Consider the following 21,846-nt stretch of genomic DNA (forward strand, 5'->3'; position numbering starts at 1 on the left):
TTTTCCAGGTGGGTCTGGAGCTTGCTTTCTTTGAAAGTTGTGCATTTTCTTCATGTACAAATTTTTTGGGTGTAGTGCTTTGTCTCCCCTTAGAGCTCTGGTTTAAAGCCCTTTAGGGACTCTCCAATCTATTTTATCTACGATTTGACAGCATTAGACTATTTGGAGATGAGTCAAATGCGGCCTTCAAATGCTTTAAAGCCAGCACAGCAACAGCCTGATCCCTCAACCTGCAGCAAACAAACCCCATTAGATACAATAGACAGGTTTGTTGCTTTTGTGCATTTTCCAGGGTGTTCTCCTTTCAGCAGCAACAATCTTACCTGCCATAGTTGCAACATCCTCAAAATCTGCTGCCTCACCAGTACAGGCGAAGAACCAGAAGGAAAGGCTGTGGATCCATCCAGCACTACTACTCCTCCTCCTCCTCCTCCTCCTTCTCCCTCCTTCCTCCTCCTCCTACTCTTTCTCTTCCTAGTTCTTTCTCTTCCTAGTTCTTTCTCTTCCTAGTTCTTTCTCTTCCTAGTTCTTTCTCTTTCTAGTTCTTTCAATTTCTCTTCCTAGTTCTTTCTCTTCCTAGTTCTTTCTCTTCCTAGTTATTTCTCTTCCTAGTTATTTCTCTTCCTAGTTATTTCTCTTTCTAGTTCTTTCACTTTCTAGTTTTTTCTCTTTCTAGTTCTTTCTCTTTCTCTTCCTAGTTCTTTCTATTTCTCTTCCTAGTTAAATTTCTTTCAAATTTTTTCTTTCCATTTCTCTTTCTAGTTCTTTCTCGTCCTAGTTCTCTTGCTCGTCCTAGTTCTTTCTCGTCCTAGTTCTCTTGCTCTGCCTAGTATTTCTCTTCCTAGTTCTCTCTTTCTCTTCCTAGTCTTTCTTTCTCTTCCTAGTTCATTTTCTCGTTCTAGTTCTTTCTCTTTCTACTTCTTTCTCTCCTTCTGTCTCCCTAGTTCTCTCTCTCTCCCTAGTTCTCTCTCTCTCCCTAGTTCTCTCTCTCTCCCTAGTTCTCTCTCTCCCTAGTTCTCTTTCTCTCCCTAGTTCTCTTTCTCTCCCTAGTTCTCTTTCTCTCCCTAGTTCTCTTTCTCTCCCTAGTTCTCTTTCTCTTCCTAGTTCTCTTCCTCTTCCTAGTTCTCTTCCCTAAACAAACATAGAGCTTGTAGAAGGGCTAGAGTCCTCCTTTCTGCCGACCTGGAAAGCCATAATTTCACGGCAGTGAGCCCTTCAGATAGTGGCAAGAGCTTATACACTTCAATCCTTCTGGCTCCAACCTACCACTGGAGTGCAAAAAGGAGCAGTGGACCTAGTGCCAGAGTAGTAAAAAGGTTACGGATGCTACTTCAGTTATTTCTTTGTACCCAAGAAGGAGAGCGGCCTGTGTCTGATCCTGGTCCTCAGGGAGTTGAAATTCTTTCTGAAAGGAGAAGTTCAAGATGCTGACCCTAGCCCACGTGTTGCTGACGTTGGATGCTAGAGACTGGATGGTGTCACTCCACCTGCATGACACGTATTTCCACATCCTACAGTTCAGACTGAAATATTTGCACTTTGTAGGGGGGTCTACGCATTACCTGTTTGTCCCCTTTGACTTTACATTAGCACCTTGAGTCTGCACTGTTGATGGCAGTGGATGCTGCCCATCTCAGGACGTCTAGCATTACTATTTTTCAGTACATGGATGACTGGTTGATGAATGTCCGAGGTGATGTCTTGCCATCTGAAGTCAAAAGTGTCCCTTCTATTTGACCAGGGCTTTTCTATCAAAAAGCTAAATCTTACCTGAAGCCCTCTCACTGACCCCAGTTCATAGGGTCGGTACTGGACACCACCCTTCCCCGCGCTTTTCCTCTACCTCAGAGGATTACCGACACCCAGGAAATGGTACCATCTTATCAACAAGGTGCGGGAGTTCCAGTCCTGAGGATCCTGAGATTTCTAGGTCGACTAGCTTCCTGTATTCTCTTACTCATACAAGCATGTTGGCATTTGAGGGCTTTGCATTTATGCCCCACAGGCAGTGGCTATAGTATATGGGATACCCGACGGACCTCCACTGTGATCCCCCCCAGCACTGCGATGGAAGTGTCTTGTTGGGGGAACAAGGCCTTCACTCCCCCTCCTACCATGGCTGCAATAGTGATATATTCATCTACCTAAGCGTTCAGAGCCCACCTGGAGAATCTGGTGATCAGAGTCCTCTGTTCTTCTGCAGAACAGGTTCTTCACATCAGCCTGTTGGACTGAGGGTAATTGGGCTGGCATTCAAGGCCTTTCTCCCACTCCATTCATGGTCGGTCCATCCAGATCTTGACGGATAACACAACAGCGATGTAGTAAGTCAACAAGTAAGGGGAAGTAGGGTCTCACCTCCGTTGTCTGGAGTCATTGAGACTGTGTTCTTGGGCACATTGCCGAGGGATCTGCTTAACCATCAATAATCTAGTGGGGTCTTTGAATGTCAGAGCCAGCAGCCTGAGCCGACATTATCTTGCAGATCACGAATGGTGACTTTTGCCAGAGGTAGTCTAGGACCTCTTCGCCCAGTGGGGCACTCCTTAGGTTAACCTGTTAGCCTCCTCAGACAACGCTCAATGCCAAATGTTCTATGCCCTCCTGATTCTGTTGAGGTGAGCATTGGGGGGACGAGTTTCAGTTGAAATGAAATTTTCAGCTGTGCCTATGCTACATGCTCCCCCCCCCCCCCCCCCCCCCCCTTGATTGCTCTGGTTCTGAGGAAGATACGCGAAGACCTGGCCCAAGTCATTCTCATTGCCCTGGATTGGCTAAAGAGGGTGTGGTGTGCAGACCACCTGCGCTTCTCTACATATCTCCCCCCACTCGATCTGCCTTTCAGACTGGACCTACTATCCCGACAGAGGGGATGGTGCTATCCCCTAATTTTCGAGAACTTTACCTGCATGCTTGGAGATTGAGCGGGAACATCTGAGTCCTTTTCAGCTGCCTCAGAAGATGGTTGATATCATTCTTACGGTACGTCTCTCTACTACAAAATTATTTTACTCTGACAGTTGGATTCGCTTTGCTGCTTGGTGCACAACAACAATGTAGACCCTTTGCCGGTCAAGTTATCACAGATTCTACAATTTGCACTTTCCCGTGCAGATTGCCACTGTCAATGGAATATTAGGTGGTGTCTATGTTCTTTCGCCTGCCAGTGCCTCTTCAAATCTCCATTGTGATTATTTTGTTCTGTAGGGGGTAAACAAATATGTATTCTCCAGCCCGTTACCCTGTGGGACCTTAATTTAGTGTTAACTTTTCTGATGGGGACTTCTTTTTAACCCCTGCATTGTTGTCCCTTATAGATGTTGACCTTAAACAGTTTTAGGTCTCGCCTAGCGACGCAGCGCCTGCGATGCTCGCCTTGGCGAGATCTAGTGTTGTCGATTTCTTGGCCGAAGGGGGACAGGAGATATACACGCGTAGGGACAGGAGATGTAAATGCGTGCACATCACCAGTCCCTCCCTGTGTCCTGCTCGCTGTGCCAGCGTGGACAGGAGATGTGCACACACACCGCCGTCAGAGGTTGATCCAAGCGTAGGAATCAGAGTGTAGATTTATAACACTAGTAAAGAGATTTACTTCCATGTATTGTGCGAGGGACGGGCGCGGACGTTATATGGTGGGAATGCTCTAGGACTGGAAGTTTCTCCCCGCCAAGCTTGCTTGTTTGTGGGTGTTCTCGCAATCTGTTCCCTCCTGTGACACGGTCCAAAATGTAATATTGTCCGGGCAGGAGTACGTCTTTAAGGATGGTGGAAACGGAGAACAGACTTCCCCAAAATTGTTTGGGATGCAGGGGAATGGGTTTCTGTAATTGAGAGGGATTTGCGCATGCGTTAATGTACGTTACCTATATTTGTTTCCAAAAATATCCAGATACGCATGTGAGAAAGTTTAAATTTACAAAGAATTCCACAACTGGCCTCACGAAAGTGTGTTTGTCACCATGGTTTCCCGGCAGTACTCCTACAATCCTCTCCCAATTCCAAAATGTCAGAAATTTACTCCTGGGTGACTTCTTCAGAATCAACCCTATATCTGTCGCAGCCAGGTCAGCAGAGCCGTTGTAGAACCAGAGAACCAGGTCAGCAGAGCTGCTTCAAAGCCAAGGAACCAGGTAAGCAGAGCTGCTTCAAAGCCAGAGAACCAGGTCAGCAGAGCTGCTCTAGAGCCTATGAATCAGGTCAGCAAAGCTGCTGTAGAGCCAGAGAACCAGGTCCGCAAAGCTGCTGTAGAGCCAGAAAACCAGGTCAGCAGAGCTGTTTTAGAGCCAGAGAACCAGAGAACCAGGTCAGCTGATCTTCTTTAGAGCCAGAGAACCAGGTAAGTAGAGCTGCTTTAGAGCCAGAGAACGAGGTCAGCAGAGCTGCTATAGAGCCAGAGAAAAAGGTCAGCAGAGCTGCTATAGAGCCAGAGAACCAGGTCAGCAGAGCCGCTCTAGAGCCACAGAACCAGGTCAGCAGAGCTGCTTTAAAGCCAGAGAACCAGGTGAACAGAGCCGCTGTAGAGCCAGAGAACCAGGTCAGCAGAGCTGCTTTAGAGCCAGAGAACCAGGTCAGCAGAGCCGTTGTAGAGCCAGAGAACCAGATCAGCAAAGCTGCTTTAGAGCCAGAGAACCAGGTCAGCAGAGCCTCTGTAGAGCCAGAGAACTAGGTCAGCAGAGAGAACTAGGTCAGCAGAGCCTCTGTAGACCCAGAGAACCAGGCCAGCAGAGCCGCTATAGAGCCAGAGAACCAGGTCAGCAGAGCTGCTGTACAGCCAGAGAACAAGGTCAGCAGATCTGCTCTACAGCCAAAGAACCAGGTCAGCAGAGCCGTTGTACAGCCCGTGAACCAGGTCAGCAAAACTGCTCTAGAGCCAGAGAACGGGTCAGCAGAGCTGCTTTAGAGCCAGAGAACCGGGTCAGCAGAGCTGCTCTAGAGCCAGAGAACCAGGTCAGCAAGCCGCTATAGAGCCAGAGAACCAGGTCAGCAGAGCTGCTTTAGAGCCAGAGAACCGGGTCAGCAGAGCTGCTCTAGAGCTAGAGAACCAGGTCAGCAAGCCGCTCTAGAGCCTGAGAACCAGGTCAGCAGAGCTGCTGTAGAGCCAGAGAACCAGGTCAGCGGAGCTGCTCTAGAGCCACAGAACCAGGTCGGCAGAGCTGCTGTACAGCCAGAGAACAATTGAGCCAGAGAACCAGGTCAGCAGTACTGCTCTAGAGACTGAGAACCAGGTCAGCAGAGCTGTTGTAGAGCCAGAGAACCAGGTCAGCAGAGCCGCTATACAGCCAGAGAACCAGGTCGGCAGAGCCGCTGTACAGCCAGAGAACAAGGTCAGCAGAGCTGCTGTAGAGCCAGAGAACCAGGTCAGCAGAGCTGCTGTAGAGCCAGAGAACCAGGTCAGCAGAGCTGCTATAGAGCCAGAGAACCCTGGTTGTAATTAAGTACTAGATGTTGTATATACATTCACACTAGGATGTTTTTCTTTTCTTTCTATTTTCTCAACCTTTCATAAACTTAAATGCCGTATCACTGGCAGTTAGCATGAATTTAGTTGAATTTATGCGGCATTGTGGTGCGGTCTGGATGTTTAAGATCACTTTTTCCAACTGTGTATATGTCTTGATTGTGCTACTTCTCGGCTACATTCTGAAGAGGCTATGAGGGTTATTTATACACCTTGGCTTTGAACCGTTTGCTAACAATGTATGTGCCCTGACTGAAGGATTTCCACTGCCACAGGACATTAAGGCCCAGGGGGATTTTTTTAATGATTAAATTCCTTGCTAATACCAGATGTTTCTGGCTGTAGGTCCAGCTGTCTCGCGGATTCAGCTGCTCCTGGTTTCACAACCGTTTTTCGGTTGGAAGAATTCAAGCTTCACTGGACACCAAAAGGTGGCAACACTGCTTAAGAGCAGGATTTTCTCTGGGATATATGTGTGCGCATAGTGAGCGCCAAGCGATTGGCATCTTTAAAGCATTCTGCCAACGACATTGGAGCTTATTTACATGCCCCTTGCGCCGCCGCTGCGTCACTTTTTCCCACACAAGAAGTGAAGCACCGGCGGTACAAGGGACTTCTAAATAAGCCCCATTGTGCCCATTTGAACGCGATAAAACAGTTACGTAACCTTCACACCACGGAAAAGGTGAAATAAAGCACCAGTTTCTAAAGTTATTGCTCTTTCCACAGTTACTGGTAACTCAAGTCTCCTGCCTGAGGTCTACTACATTTATTGTACTTTAAAACTTCAGGTATCAAAATGTAAAGTTGTGTGAGCTATTAGCCTTACACTGGCTGAGCAACTGCCTCCTACCATAGGACTGTTACGAGTGTCTACAAGTATTTGCAATGCAATAGGGCTGGCATTACTTAAAGTTTGAGCTATTAGCATTGCAAATGATAATGTTTGTTAGTTTTTGTATTTTTTTGTTAAAATATATTCCAGCAGTAGCATAAGTAATGAAATAAAATCCACGTAGACCACCAGTACCACCACCACTAACACCACCAGTACCAATACCACCACCGCTACAACCACCACAAGTACCATAACCACCACTACAATTATTACTATTACTACTCTGTGGTGATAGTAATAATAATAGTGGTAGTTATGGTACTGGTGGAAAATTACTATTATAAATTACAATACCTGTTAATTTTTCAAAAGGCATTGCCATTTACAATAGCAATAGCTCTAAAACTCGCAATTGCGAGACCTATTGCATTGTAAATGCCTGTTCTAACTGCAATAACATCAGCCAAACGGATGAGCGAGTTGCAGGCTCTTAGTTCCTGTGCACCCTTTATTAGGTCTCGCCTGAGCCAGCGCTTTAGCGCTGCTCTCGCGGGAGCTTTTGTAAAAGGGGGATTTGGAAGTGCAAACCAGTGCTTTCAGGCCGCCAACTACAGTGCATGTGCGCCCGCTGGGCGCGCGCGCGCACCATTTGGCAGTCTGCGTGATCATTTCGAGGCCGCTTTCATGTTCTCAGTGAGCCGCGCGGCCACTGAGAACATCAAAGCGGCCGCGAAAGTGCACACCATTTGCCACCCCCTCCCTTATCCCACTTCCTGCTTGTTATCACATCCTTGCTGTCTTGCAATCTTCCCCGTTATCTCGCTAAGCCAGTTTCGTTTTATGTTCCTGTTTTTCCCGAGCCCAAAACATGACTGCTTTGTGTTACAGTTAGCTGCATTGTTCAGCTGGCACAAAAACACATAATCCCCAGTGCACAAGTATTTCAGAGGCGTGCAGCGAGCTGCTTAGACATCATTCCGTTTGTATTTCTGGCATTCAGACAGGAGAAGAGAGCAAAGCAATCATGTTGCTTCCTGAAGTGCCTTAGAAAGTGGAGAGGTTTATTCAAACAGCTGTCTTGTACTCGAGATGCATTTCACCCTCATCTCCTCTTTGATAAAGAGCCTCGCTCTCTGCTCACTGTAATTGCCAGCCCTGCTTTGCAGCACTCACTATCTGCACAGGGTCCGCTTCATTCAGGTGTGCTCGTCCAAGAAATATTCGAAAACTGTATGAACATTTCTTTCAAAACTATGAACATGTCAGGGAGCGGGACATCGTAACCGATATTTTGACACTACTGGAAGTCCCTACACCCTGTAGGCACACACTGCCTCTGCAACCCATGCTCAGAAGAGGAAACACAAACACTTAGGTGATGGACTATTCCCTGAGGAAGCCCCCCTCATCTGGAACAGTTGAGGGTCAAGACCCGCCAGTTCTGACCTCCGCATCCAATCAATTTTCTTTCCCTTCACTTCTCCCATACACTTTTATTTTCAAAAACACGAGTTAAAGCTATTGGCATTGTAAATGACAATGCCAATAGGCATTGGTATTTGCAATGTCAATAGCTCAAACTTGCGTAAATGCGAGAACTAATGCATTGCAAATGCTTGTTTTCTTTTACCATGTCAAATTGGTGTTGTGAACCAGCGCTGTTTTCCTGCCGAAGGTGGTGACTCATTTCTCCTGAGTCAGTCCATCACCCTTCTGATGTTCTATCCCCCACCCAGTCCCATGAAGGAGTAGGAGTGATTGCATAGATTAGAACCTATGTGGCCAGTCAACTATCTAGACCGCACCAAAAATGTTCGTCCGGACGACAACCTCTTCCTAGAATACTGCGGTGCCATGAAACACAAAACGGTGCAGAAAAGAACTCTCTCAAGATGGATTATCATCTGCACGAAAACCTGTTATGCTCCGGAAAAGAAAGAACCACCAAAAGGTGTATAGGCCTATTCAATCTGGGTTAAAGCCGCTACTTCTGCACTTGCATGAGGTGTTCCAATTGCAGAGATGTAAGGCTGCCACATCGGCGTCAATCCTCACATTTGCCAAGCTTTACTACCTGGATTCCGAGGTGCGAAAAGATGGCCATCTTGCCATTTCCGTCCTGCAGGATTTCCTATTAAATCATCCATCAACACTGCTGCTAGGTGGGTATGGCTATTGAACCTATTCCACAAGTGTGGAATCTGTAGGTAGAATTAGCCATCAAAAGGAAAAGTTACTGACCTGTGGTAACTATCTTTCTGGTGGATACTCTGTCTACCTGCCCACGATCGCAAATACTCTTTCTATGAGCATCTTGCTGCACACAAACGCCTCTGCTCGTCCAACGACATTTTCGAGGGCTTGTTAGCCCTAAAACTGTGTTTTAATATCTTTGCTGCTATCTCTGTGTATTGTGATTTTTTAATTGTGTGACTCACTTTTTAATCTTACCTTTTTTAAAGTGCTGCTCCATTGTTTTTTTATCTCTTCATTCAGCCCTCTTACCCGCACCTTAAAATTAAGTCTTTCACTCGCCTTGCGAGACTCCTCCCCTCCGCTCTGGGCCTATCCACGGCCGCCATCTTCGATTGGGTCCCTGGAGAGACTATTTGTAGCAGGCCAATGCAAGCGCGCAGCCCCACGATCGCAAATACTCTTTCTATGAGCATCTTGCTGCACACAAACGCCTCTGCTCGTCCAACGACATTTTCGAGGGCTTGTTAGCCCTAAAACTGTGTTTTAATATCTTTGCTGCTATCTCTGTGTATTGTGATTTTTAATTGTGTGACTCACTTTTTAATCTTACCTTTTTTAAAGTGCTGCTCCATTGTTTTTTTATCTCTTCATTCAGCCCTCTTACCCGCACCTTAAAATTAAGTCTTTCACTCGCCTTGCGAGACTCCTCCCCTCCGCTCTGGGCCTATCCACGGCCGCCATCTTCGATTGGGTCCCTGGAGAGACTATTTGTAGCAGGCCAATGCAAGCGCGCAGCGGGCGCGCCGGAGGCACGCCAGAGGCAAGCCCGTCTGCGCCCGTCCGCGCCAGGACGGGCCGAGGACTAGGGCCCCCGACCCCCTCCGCAGCTAATCTCCTTACATACACCCGGGAGGAATTGCTGTCACTGCGCGCCCCGAAAAGCGTTGCATGTAAGTACGTATATAAGGGAGTTTACCCCTTCGTCGCCTGCTCTACCTGTAACATCACACAAGTTGACAGGGGCAAGTATACTCTGGCTATGGCCCTACTAAACTGTCGTTCGCTGCCTTGCCATGCAGTAGAGATTAATTTCTTGATACAAGACCACGATCTAGACATTCTGTTTTTAACAGAAACATGGATCACACCCAATTCAGGGGCGGACATTGTACGCGCCCTTCCCCCAGGCTTTCTCATTTACAATTTGGATCGACCCTCAGGTCGAGGGGGAGGCATAGCCATCATCTATAGAGATGTTTTTGTATGTAGGGCCTCTAACAGCGAGATTCAGGACTGTGAAAGTTGTCAGTTTTCTTTACGCATCTCCCCTACCACAACTGTATCGGGTCTGCTAATATATCGCCCCCCAGGCCCTTCGGGATTCTTTATCAACTCTCTTATGGAAACTGTTATGCAGATGGCCACTTCTACCTCCAACTTTATGGTACTGGGGGACTTAAACCTCCATTTTAACGATCCTTCTGACTCTATAGCCACAGACTTGGGTTCTGACTTGAAAGTTTACAATCTGACCCTTAGTAATCACGGAGCTTCTCACATTAAAGGTCATCTTCTCGACCCGATCTTCTCTAACATCCCGCAGGTAGAAGCCTTACCGGCCTGCCCCCTGCCATGGTCAGACCACTTTCTGATACCTTTTGCTATGCGATGCGACCCCAGGTCCATCTCTTCCCCCAGAGTCTACTCCTTGGAAAGGGCTTGGTCTAAACTGTCACTCGATAGCTGGACAGCGCAGCTTCAGAGCTCTCTCCCTCCCTTGGCCGATGATCCCTCTACGGCTGATCTGGCCTTTGATCAATGGCTTACCAATTCTCTAGACTCCATTCTGCCCAAAAAGAGAGTGGCTAAGAGTCGGAGCAGAACGGGCTCGGCCCCCTGGTACACCGCTGAGCTGCGCTCCCTTAGGAGAGGCTGTAAGAAGCTGGAGAGGACATGGAGAAGGGATTGGGAGGTGGCCAGTCGAGTGAACTACCGGGTAGCCATGAGGTTATATAAGAAAGCCCTACGCGCTACTAAGGCTAAATTTTTTGAAGAAAAAATTACTAACGCCTCTAACTCTTCTAGAGAGACATTCAAAGTAATTAAGGAACTTCTCAAGATCCCGGAGCCGCCAGTTATCCACGACAATCCCGCGGAAAAGTGTAGAGAGCTCGCGGACTACTTCCACCTCAAAATCGAGAACATTCTCTCGCAGCTCCCTCAGGCCCCACAGAACACCTATGTAGCAGATCAAGGAAGAGGCGCCCTCGTTCGATTTGACTCCTTTGACCCGGCGACTGAGCTTGATGTGACAAGGGAACTTAGCTCTATGAAGAGCGGCTCGCCTGACGACCCTGCTCCAATGAGGTTCCTTAAACAAGTGGCCTCTGTTATCACGGCCCCTATCACGAACCTCATCAATTTTCCTTCACGCAAGGGGTGGTTCCTCCAGGTTGGAAAAGGGCTGTGGTAAAGGCCCTTCTGAAAAAGCCTAGTCTGGATCCTTCGGACTTGGCTAATTTCAGGCCTATCTCTCTACTGCCGGGACTCGGCAAGATCGCAGAAAGGCTGGCTAACCATCAACTGTCCAGCTTTCTGGAGTCCAACGGGCTGCTTCGAGAAACCCAAACCGGCTTTCGCCCATGCCACGGCACCGACACCGCCCTCCTGGCAGTTGTGGACGAAGCCAGAGGCATGCTAGATTCTGGGGGGTCAGTGGCAGTGATCCTCCTGGACCTTAGCGCTGCCTTCGATACTGTTAACCATCAAGTATTGATACAACGACTGTCCAATGTGGGAGTAAGAGGTGTTGTGTTGCAGTGGCTGCGGTCCTTTCTCACTGGCCGAACCTATCAGGTACGGGAAGGTAGTGCTCGGTCTTCTCCTATCCCCCTCCAGTGTGGGGTCCCTCAGGGCTCCTCTTTGAGTCCCACTCTATTTAATGTGTATATGGCCCCCGTAGAGGATGTGGTGGCACCTTTCGGGATAAAAATCGTCAGCTACGCTGACGATACTCAACTGGTGGTGGCCCTCTCCCAATTGATGAAGAACCCGGAGGTATTGCACCAATGCCTGTCCCAGGTATACACTTGGATGTGTGATTCAGCATTGAAACTCAACGGATCCAAAACTGAAATTATGCTACTGGTGCCCCAGAGGCCACGTTGAACAAGCTCCAACAAGTGCAAAATGCTGCGGCTAGATTACTGACCAATGCTCCTAGAAGGCAGTCAGCTAGACCAGCATTGAAGATCTTGCATTGGCTCCCAGTCCGGGAGAGAGTCAAGTTCAAGTCCCTCTGTATTGCCCATAAACTTCTTCAGGGCAAGGGCCCCCCCATTCTATCTAAACTAGTGGTCCCCTATAAAGCTCCCAGAACCCTTCGCTCGGACCAGAAATCCCTACTTAGGGCCCCCAGGGTGTATAAGGCCCGTACGGGTGGCAGAAGATTCGCAGTCCAGATCGCCACCCTCTGGAATGCGCTCCCGCTGGAATTGCGGTCAGAAACTGGTACCCTGCACTTCCGGAAACTGCTGAAAACGTATCTGTTCCCTCTGTAATGTGCTTTTCTTGCTCTTGGTTAGGGTATGGTTGATCAAGCGCCGGGATGCCCAAGGGTAACTGCGCGCTATACAAAACCGATTACAATACAATACAATACAATACCTGCAGATTCCTCAGTGACCGGCCCGCCTTCCCTTTTGATGGACAGTTCTAGGGAAAGTTAATAAGATTACAAATATTTATATATTTTGGCACTGCACACATCTCTTGATGTCATTCTGTCCTTTCGATTTGAAGGGTTGTAAAAAATGGATGGAAACTGACGTTGTACCAGAGTGAGCAGTATGTGGCTTTAGTGACCTTATCAGACACCACTTCCAGGGTTGATTTGAAGCCAGCGCCAGGGTCGAATTGGTAACGCGGATACTCGGGCAATGCCCGATGGGCCGGTGTCTGAATTGCAGCTAATTTCAGGCCTATCTCTCTACTGCCGGGACTCGGCAAGATCGCAGAAAGGCTGGCTAACCATCAACTGTCCAGCTTTCTGGAGTCCAACGGGCTGCTTCGAGAAACCCAAACCGGCTTTCGCCCATGCCACGGCACCGACACCGCCCTCCTGGCAGTTGTGGACGAAGCCAGAGGCATGCTAGATTCTGGGGGGTCAGTGGCAGTGATCCTCCTGGACCTTAGCGCTGCCTTCGATACTGTTAACCATCAAGTATTGATACAACGACTGTCCAATGTGGGAGTAAGAGGTGTTGTGTTGCAGTGGCTGCGGTCCTTTCTCACTGGCCGAACCTATCAGGTACGGGAAGGTAGTGCTCGGTCTTCTCCTATCCCCCTCCAGTGTGGGGTCCCTCAGGGCTCCTCTTTGAGTCCCACTCTATTTAATGTGTATATGGCCCCCGTAGAGGATGTGGTGGCACCTTTCGGGATAAAAATCGTCAGCTACGCTGACGATACTCAACTGGTGGTGGCCCTCTCCCAATTGATGAAGAACCCGGAGGTATTGCACCAATGCCTGTCCCAGGTATACACTTGGATGTGTGATTCAGCATTGAAACTCAACGGATCCAAAACTGAAATTATGCTACTGGGGAACAAGGCTCCCCCTCTCCCTTTGTCAAGCTGGCCTAGCTGCCTGGGAGATCTCCCCTGCCCCAAACAGGAGATTAAGAGCTTGGGAGTCTGGTTGGAGCAGGACCTTACTTTTAAGACGCAGGCAAAGAAAATGGCAGGGATCTGCTTTGGGCTCCTTCGCTCTGCCCGTAAAGTCCTACCCCTTCTCCCCCCTACTTCCAGGAAGCTTCTTATTCAGGGTCTGATTACATCTAGGTTAGACTACTGTAATGCGATCTTCCTTGGTGCCCCAGAGGCCACGTTGAACAAGCTCCAACAAGTGCAAAATGCTGCGGCTAGATTACTGACCAATGCTCCTAGAAGGCAGTCAGCTAGACCAGCATTGAAGATCTTGCATTGGCTCCCAGTCCGGGAGAGAGTCAAGTTCAAGTCCCTCTGTATTGCCCATAAACTTCTTCAGGGCAAGGGCCCCCCCATTCTATCTAAACTAGTGGTCCCCTATAAAGCTCCCAGAACCCTTCGCTCGGACCAGAAATCCCTACTTAGGGCCCCCAGGGTGTATAAGGCCCGTACGGGTGGCAGAAGATTCGCAGTCCAGATCGCCACCCTCTGGAATGCGCTCCCGCTGGAATTGCGGTCAGAAACTGGTACCCTGCACTTCCGGAAACTGCTGAAAACGTATCTGTTCCCTCTGTAATGTGCTTTTCTTGCTCTTGGTTAGGGTATGGTTGATCAAGCGCCGGGATGCCCAAGGGTAACTGCGCGCTATACAAAACCGATTACAATACAATACAATACAATACCTGCAGATTCCTCAGTGACCGGCCCGCCTTCCCTTTTGATGGACAGTTCTAGGGAAAGTTAATAAGATTACAAATATTTATATATTTTGGCACTGCACACATCTCTTGATGTCATTCTGTCCTTTCGATTTGAAGGGTTGTAAAAAATGGATGGAAACTGACGTTGTACCAGAGTGAGCAGTATGTGGCTTTAGTGACCTTATCAGACACCACTTCCAGGGTTGATTTGAAGCCAGCGCCAGGGTCGAATTGGTAACGCGGATACTCGGGCAATGCCCGATGGGCCGGTGTCTGAATTGCAGCTGTGGTCTGCTTTTTTGAGCAGCCTGGGAGCCGATTTGGGCGGTTTCTGTGTTGTTAGGATGCCGCCAGCGGCCCGTGGGTGCCTGAGTGGCCTTTCTGGAGGTAGATGGGCCTCCATTACCTCCCTTTCTCTCCCTGGGCCGGTCCATTAATATATGCATATTGAGCGGGGACAGGGGCCCGAGCAAAAGTAGCCTCACTTGTTTTCAGGTGTGTTTCACCAGTGTAACCTAATCCGTGCAATTATTTTTTTACAACCCCTTTTAGAAAAAGGTTCGCTGAAGCAGTGTTTTTCGGAAAGGCAATTTGCTAATGTGGGCCACTTTTTTAGCGTGCCTGGGCCGATTTTTTTAAATCCCAATCCAACCCTGGCCAGCGCCCCTAACAGTGACCTGAGAGATTTGAAGTTTCCGAATTCAGGCCTACGCCTGGCATTCTACTACAGGTGAGGAATCTGCAGGTTGACAGAGTATCTACCAGAAAGATTGTTCCCGCAGTTAAGTATGTTTTTTTCACATTTGCTTTTATGCTGCTTACATTGCTATTCTATGTGGTCCAGAAAATGAATCAAGTGCCAATGACGCTCAATATAATTTCACCCATGTGTGCAAATCAACTTTGGTACTACCTTTTCTTGGAGATGTCTGTACATGAACATCAACAATTTCCTTTTCATTCGGCTATGCTCAGTCAGCATCAAGGCCAACTGTTTCATCCTAATCCAAAATCCCTCAAGTTAGTGATTTGGTCACCGAAGAAGTTAGAATTTGGGTATTTGCGAATAGCACTGGAATGTATGCATATGTTCAAAGAAGCTAGAAAGCTGCACGTTATGCAGCTAAATAGGATTACTAGGTTATATGAATTACTACAATACTCAACAGGTCTGTTCTTTAACTGCCATGGTAGGACACCTTATGTGCTACCTTTTGCTCTTGGAAAAGGATGGATGGGCATACACATTTATATACAGGTTAATGTATCTACATCTTCTGCATCTTATCAAAGCCGAGGCTTTCATGGAGGGGTTACAGAGTGTTTCCTCCCAGGGTAAAGCCAGCACCCATGTGGGATCTTTTGTAGTTTTACTAGATTATTGGGAGTGCCATTCCAAATGTTTCATTCTTGCCTTCTTCAGTAACTCTCCTTGTAAGTGGCGGTGGTGTTTGCTGTCACTTTCATGTTTCTGTTTAGTGAATTTCATGCTCTGTCTGTCAAAGAGCCATTCAAACACATTTATAAGGACTGGTCTCATATCAATTGATCTATTGATTTAGCATATTTTTTCCAATTCATGCCTTTTCCAAACTCTATTGTAAGAATAAACAGGCCCCCATAAGAAGCCCAGATAGGTCAAACAGTACTAAATGGCCAAACAGTGCTTAAAACGTTGCTTGAGGCTTTTCCCTCCGCCATTCACATACCACTGCTTTGTAGGTTGGGTTACTGTTTTGCATTATATACATGGCATGTGCTCTGCTGCAAGCGGAAGAAGTTATTACCTGTAACCATCGATACAACCACTTATAGTGCTGTAGATTCACATGCTCGCAAGCCTCCTCCCCCGATTGAGGTGTAGGAGACAGTTGTCAGTAACACATTTAAGGTTTCCTTCCGCTTTTGATCTCTGCAATAGGAGCATTCTAGTACTCAGACTATTAATATGTTCTATATCTATACATTCTCTCGCCTCTCCATTATCGATTGTGTGGTCCACCTCACCTGCTTCCTCACCCCCTAAGCCCCGTACTGGTGTGTTATTTTTGGGGAATGTAGTACAGATTACCATAAAACTTAAACCATCTGCTTTGAAGAAAAGCAGGTTTTACTATCCCGAAATCAACTCTAGATGGTAGGACTGTGCACAGCATGTGACTCTACAACACCCCAAGCTGCAAACTGATTATTCAAGGTAACCTTTTCCTTACCAGCCATTTCGATATTAGCTACTCACAGTGAGGCCCACAATAATGGATCAGTTTTCATTTTCAAACTAACTGGTTCTCTATTCATTAATATTAGAAACAGTGAACACTAGTCTAGTCTACCCGCTACCATTTGAACGTTGGTCCTACAGTTCCCAGGCTCCTTCTGCAGTAACTTGTTAAATCTTAAATAAAATTAAGTGTACAAAACACCTGGAGCTTACCTCCTTCAAGATAAAATCAGAATAAGTGAGCTTTTAGAGGATAAGAGAAATGCTAACAAAGAGCATGATGAGCTTTCTTAGAACTTGTTAAGAAGGACTCAAGTTTGTCCATCTCATTTCACTAACTGACACTAAGTGGGCACAAAGTGGTGTTTGAGGAGCAGATGGCCATTCCATTAGAAGGCGAAATCCAGTGAAAAGTAACCAAACTCCCACCGTGTACACTATTTGGGCAGACTTTTTCCCTTAAAGTTCATATTAAAAACGAGTACCTTACTTGCTTCCAACCCACTGCTGCTGCCACTCAGTTTTTTTTACAAGTGGTTTCAGTGATGTTGGTCATCCTAGCGATAACAGTTACCACATGCCACTGAAAGGGCAAAGTGTACGTTTCTACTGTGCATTGTTCCTAAAATGGCTGAGACTGCATCCGATGGCACACCACTGTACATAACAGGAGAGAATGTGAAGGTCGACATCAATGGTTTGCTGATAACTTATTTTCTCCATGTGCAGATGGTGGTTGACACATTTGGACACATGATCATTGTAGTATTGAAAATCTGATACTTCATTGTCTCATTCATGTTCATTGCAGTCTTAGTAGAATTTGTAACATGCTTGTTCCATTGTAAAGTGGCCCTAGATGGAAAAGGATTGAAGATCTTGAAGAAACGGCTTGGGGGAAAAACTAGGAAGGAGGAAATAGGAAGAGGCAACAGGGTTAGGATTTGATTTCAAAGCTTCTCATTGTTATTACAAGTTGTTTGTGAGAACAGTACTAAACAATAATGTGTTGATGATTACAAGAATCTCTGTCCTGCATATACTGTTCGATTTCTCCTGTGCCAATAAACAAACCAGTGTGTTTTTGTTTATTTATTATGTGATTCAAGGAATTGGAGAAGTCTATAAGACCAGACACAAGCCTTGTATCGGTTATGGCAGTCAACAATGAGATTGGGGTTAAACAACCAATAAAGGAAATAGGTAAGTCAAATGTGATTGTGCGTCATACATACCTAGCTTGAAGAAATGTAACACATAACTGGTCTTATTTTTTTTACAGCCTTTCCTTGTTAACTTGCTTTTTTTTTATTTGTGTTCTAAAACACCTCTTGCTTGTGTATTTAATGTGTTTGAAGTGACGGGTCATAATCACTGTTATCATGGGCTTGTTTAGAATTGGTAAACGTCGTTTACCGCGGATGCTAAACCACGCATGCCATTTCAACACGGTCACCGACCGCGTTGTTACATCGCATGCCATTACAACACAAGTCGGAACAACGACTTACTGTAGGGGGCAGAAAATATTGGATTTAAGTAACAACTGCGTTGTAAGGGCATGCGTCTTAAACACATGCAAACTAACGTGGCATATTCTTTTGAATTTATTAATCAATACCTCTTTCTAGGCTGATCTGCAAACTTTCAATAAATTAGAATTTACAAACCAAGAAAAAACATCCACTACAGGACTCGTAATGAAAATACACTACCTCTGGCAAGCAGCACTGCTCACCTCCTTCCACCCTTAATCAAAGAATTTGGCCTAACCGCTACAGTGAATACTTAACTCTGCACACCAGGCTACTATATGTTTTACCTGTAAAGCTAAGCTACCTCCAAACCTTTTAATTTTAGATTTCAGACAAACCTGTACAAGGTTTTAAAGAAGAACTTCAGTAAAGAGAATGTACCTTTTGCCAGGTAACTGGTTATGGATGATTTTGGATTTTAAACTGTAATCTGGTTCTTCCTGCTTGAAAAAAGAGCCTGTCTTGGTTAAGTGATAAAAGGTGCACAAGACCTCGTATTTCTCCTGTACGTTCCTTCATAGATTCACATGCTTGTGAATTTTCTTTTGTCATGTGGGAACCTCAGTACATTAGGCGGAACAGTAGTCCTTCTACTGTGTTGACTAACATTAGATGAACACTTTCCATATACAACCTATGCACCTAATTACATCACCCAAACTTTATCCAATTAGTTGAGGTGACAGAAACCTGCCTCCCCTGAGGCTCCAACAGACAGATTGTACTACTGTTTGTGTGTGTAAGGAACCCGCTAATGTTAATATTCTCAGTCTACCAAGGGATCTTCCAGCCTCATATATTTCGGACCCAGAGACAGAAGTTATGGGTTTGGAATGCCATGTCTTCGAAATAGAGAACAGTCTCAAAAGTGTGCTGAAGTTGCTTTTGTAGTAAGAGGTACAAGGCATTTATGATGATGAGGATGATCTTGAGACGCTTGAGTTTTAAAGTACTCCTAAAACAGGGATGGGGTACTTAAGTGGAATTGCTCGATAAATCCCTAATTTAGTCTTCCTGGTGAACCTCTCCATCCTTATGAGGTTGTACCCATATAGGACTTTTAGTCGGATGCCATCTGAGGAGCACATTGAAAAACAAAACTTCTGAGGGTAGACATTCATTCTTAGGGAAAACCCAGCATTCTTCACACAAACAACAACCCTTGAAATAGAAAAAGTTGAGCTACAAGGCACCAACATTTCTACCAAATCTGGTCACAGTCCAGCAGGATTGTCTTTTTCAATCCGAAAAAACCTGCAACTGCAGTCATAAAAGATAAACTGTCTCCACATGTGTGAGATCCTGGAACACAATATTAAGAAACATTAATGTTTGTCAACTGAATCAGTTCAGTCTATAATCTCACCTACTGATAATCTTGTAGGGTTTTTTGAGCTCTCAAATAGAGCAAAGAGGAAACTTACAGACAGCTATTCCTCACAATAATTCTCTATACCAGCCTTTAAAAGACGCCAGAAAAAGAAATTCACATCAGCTGATTCTGATCCCAAGTTCCTGAGAGTAATGCTTACTGCAGCTTCCTTGTTTGTGGCAGCAGTAAAGAGTTTAATTCGGCTCGCTTGACTTAACCGAATCTGCGAGAGAAAGAAAGCAGAAGATGGGAAGCTTTAGGCTGAAATGATTGTTGAACCTCAGTGGGCATTGTGAAAGTTGTCAGTTTCTCTTCTTTTGAGTCACTACTATTGAAATATTTTAGGGACATTCCTAATGGCTCAAATATGCAACATTGACCCCCCTCATGCAAAACAGAAAATACTGGTGTTGCTCTTTCATGGCAGGGTCTCTTTTCAGGCCTCAAGGAAGATGAAATGCAAAATATGAAGACTGAAGTAGAGACCCTGAAGTTTGGCGATCTGGAGAAGGAAGAGATTTTGTGTGCTGTTTAAATATTTTGGCATGTAGAAAAGACAACTGCAGGAGCGGAAATAACAAAACCAGCAGTCCTTTCAGAGGCAATCTTCTAGAGGAAGGAGTAATGACCATCAGCCATCCAGTGCCAAAGAGAAACACCTGCAAGGCAATGACTTAATCATCTTTCTCTACCAGCCATCCTGCGGAGTACCAAGAAATCACAAAGAATTAGCAATAGCTGCACAATCCTGTTTTCTCACTCTTCTCCTCAGGTCTGGTTGTGGGGGTTCATAATGTGATGGATTCCTGCAATTCTGGTCTAGTTTCAATCTTCAGTAGAAGACATAGACCCATGGAGAATCCCAGCCGTCTCCAAGTTCCTTTCAGGATATTGAAGGTTTGAATACCTCACAAGAGAAATAAGGAAAAAATGTGGTAGAGTGAGAGGAAATAGTGGGGTGGCTTGCTATGGTTCTTGGACTTTTGGAATGGGCTGGCGACTGCTTATGAGGCTGGTTCAATGAATGTTTCTCAGGCAGTGCAAAGATCTCTAGGCAAGTATGGTAAATACAGAATTGTAAATGTGCAGGAAGTTAGTATACGTACTGTGAAAAATGTCCTAAAATTGGGATGGATTAACACCAGGACTAACAAAATCCTCTGAATAAGGACCTCACCCAAAAGGGAAATCAAAGTGCGAAACAAGAAGGGAGCCAGTACAATGATGAATCCTTGCCAGTCATGGAAACATGTAGTTAAGTTTGGGTTCTACCACTGTTGAACCAGACGTGAATTTCCAAATGCTATTGCCCTGTCTTTTTTTTTTTTTTTTTTTTTTTTTCCAAAACCTTTATTTGACACAGCAGTTATGTACAGTCACGGGCCTACAACCTCAGGGGCCGGCCGCTAGTGTGCAAGAAGGAGAGTCAATACAGCGAACAAATGAGCAGCCTGCACAGAGTGAGACTAAACTGCCCACAACAAGACTCCATGCTACAAAAAGGCTTTGAATTAATATTTTACAAAACAAAACACACAAAACAAAACTAAAACCAGGCATGAAAACTATATAGGCAGGAACTTGCTCTCCCATGGGGGTGGGGGGGGCAGCCTCCTCTCAGCAGCACTACATGCAGAAGCCAGTATTGAGCGAGGCGGGAATGCCCTGTCTTTTTTAACTTACAGTTTCTTTCCTGTCTTTATCAGGATATTCAGTGGCTGTTCCAGAGTGTGACAAAGCCATAGTGTGAAAGCTTATGGATTTTACACATAGGACTCAATCTGAGTAATTGTCTCAAGTGTGTCCTTTGTTGGGTGTTTCTTGGAGGACCACCTGACAAGCAGCTGAATCAGGAGACTCCAACACACCTAGAGAAAGGTGCAGTATTGCCAGTAATCATGGTACAAGGGATCTTACTCATGTACTTTCCTAATCAGGAAGAGGGGGGTCCCATGCAAGATTGGATTTGTGTTTTATACCCAAAGAATGCGAACAAGTGAGTGAAAAGGAGAAAATCTGAACGTTGATCTTCATCAGACGTTTCCATAGCTGCAGCAAGGCCACTGATTGTGTGCTATGGCTCTGCAGAACACTTATATTAATGTACCCATTTGTGCTAGTCACAGAAACCATCTAAGGCTCAAAATTGGCAAGAATCATTATCAGTACATGGTTCTCCCTTTTGGACTAAAACCAGTTACTATAGCTTTTTCAAAAGTTGTGACGGGCATTCTAGCATACTCTGCAAGTGTTAATTAACCCTTTTTGGATTACTGGTTACTCAAGGCTTTGCCCCAATCTGAGCTGACAGTAGAGCTTTTTTTAATTTGCTTATTATGTGAATGGAAAGGAATCCAGGTTGATTGCAAAGCAAAAAATTCAAAGGTTGGGTGTGACTGTAGACCGAAGGAGGATGAGTGGAACATCCCACATGAGACTTATTTAGTAGTCTACTTCCAGTCCTGGAAAGGTTGAAAAATAGTAATTGCACAGTGCTGCCCAGTGGGCACAGCTTAAGGCAACCGACCATCCCCTCGCCCTCTTCCCCACAAACCTCTTCTCACTAGTGAGGATTCAATATTCCACCACGCAATCATCTCATATCCTGATGGAACCTCGGCATACAATGCAGTTGTACAAAAAGCTTCCTACCATCATGGTATGGTGATACAGGTGCGAGGGTGGGGAGAGAAGATTTTCTAACAAAAAATGACACCTGATGTGAAAGATCAAAGCAGTATTTACATATGTTTAAAACTGGATTCAATCCCACCTGAAATAACATTACTATTTCTATTAAGAAAACGCCTCTTATTCT

The 21,846-nt window shown here is 45.8% G+C and overlaps 1 protein-coding gene across 2 annotated transcripts in view; it reads left to right on the plus strand.

Annotated features, from left to right (window-relative positions):
- The window catches only part of NFS1 (NFS1 cysteine desulfurase), a 548,610-nt gene that overhangs the window by 229,561 nt on the left and 297,203 nt on the right, over window positions 1–21,846 (plus strand). For both annotated transcript variants that reach the window (XM_085619037.1, XM_085619036.1), the window contains exon 6: window positions 17,231–17,324. In XM_085619037.1, the coding sequence (XP_085475163.1) occupies window positions 17,231–17,324 (94 nt within the window). The remainder of the gene's footprint in view (window positions 1–17,230; window positions 17,325–21,846) is intronic.

This window comes from Triturus cristatus, chromosome 7, assembly GCF_964204655.1.
Source record: "Triturus cristatus chromosome 7, aTriCri1.1, whole genome shotgun sequence".
Lineage (NCBI taxonomy): Eukaryota > Metazoa > Chordata > Amphibia > Caudata > Salamandridae > Triturus > Triturus cristatus.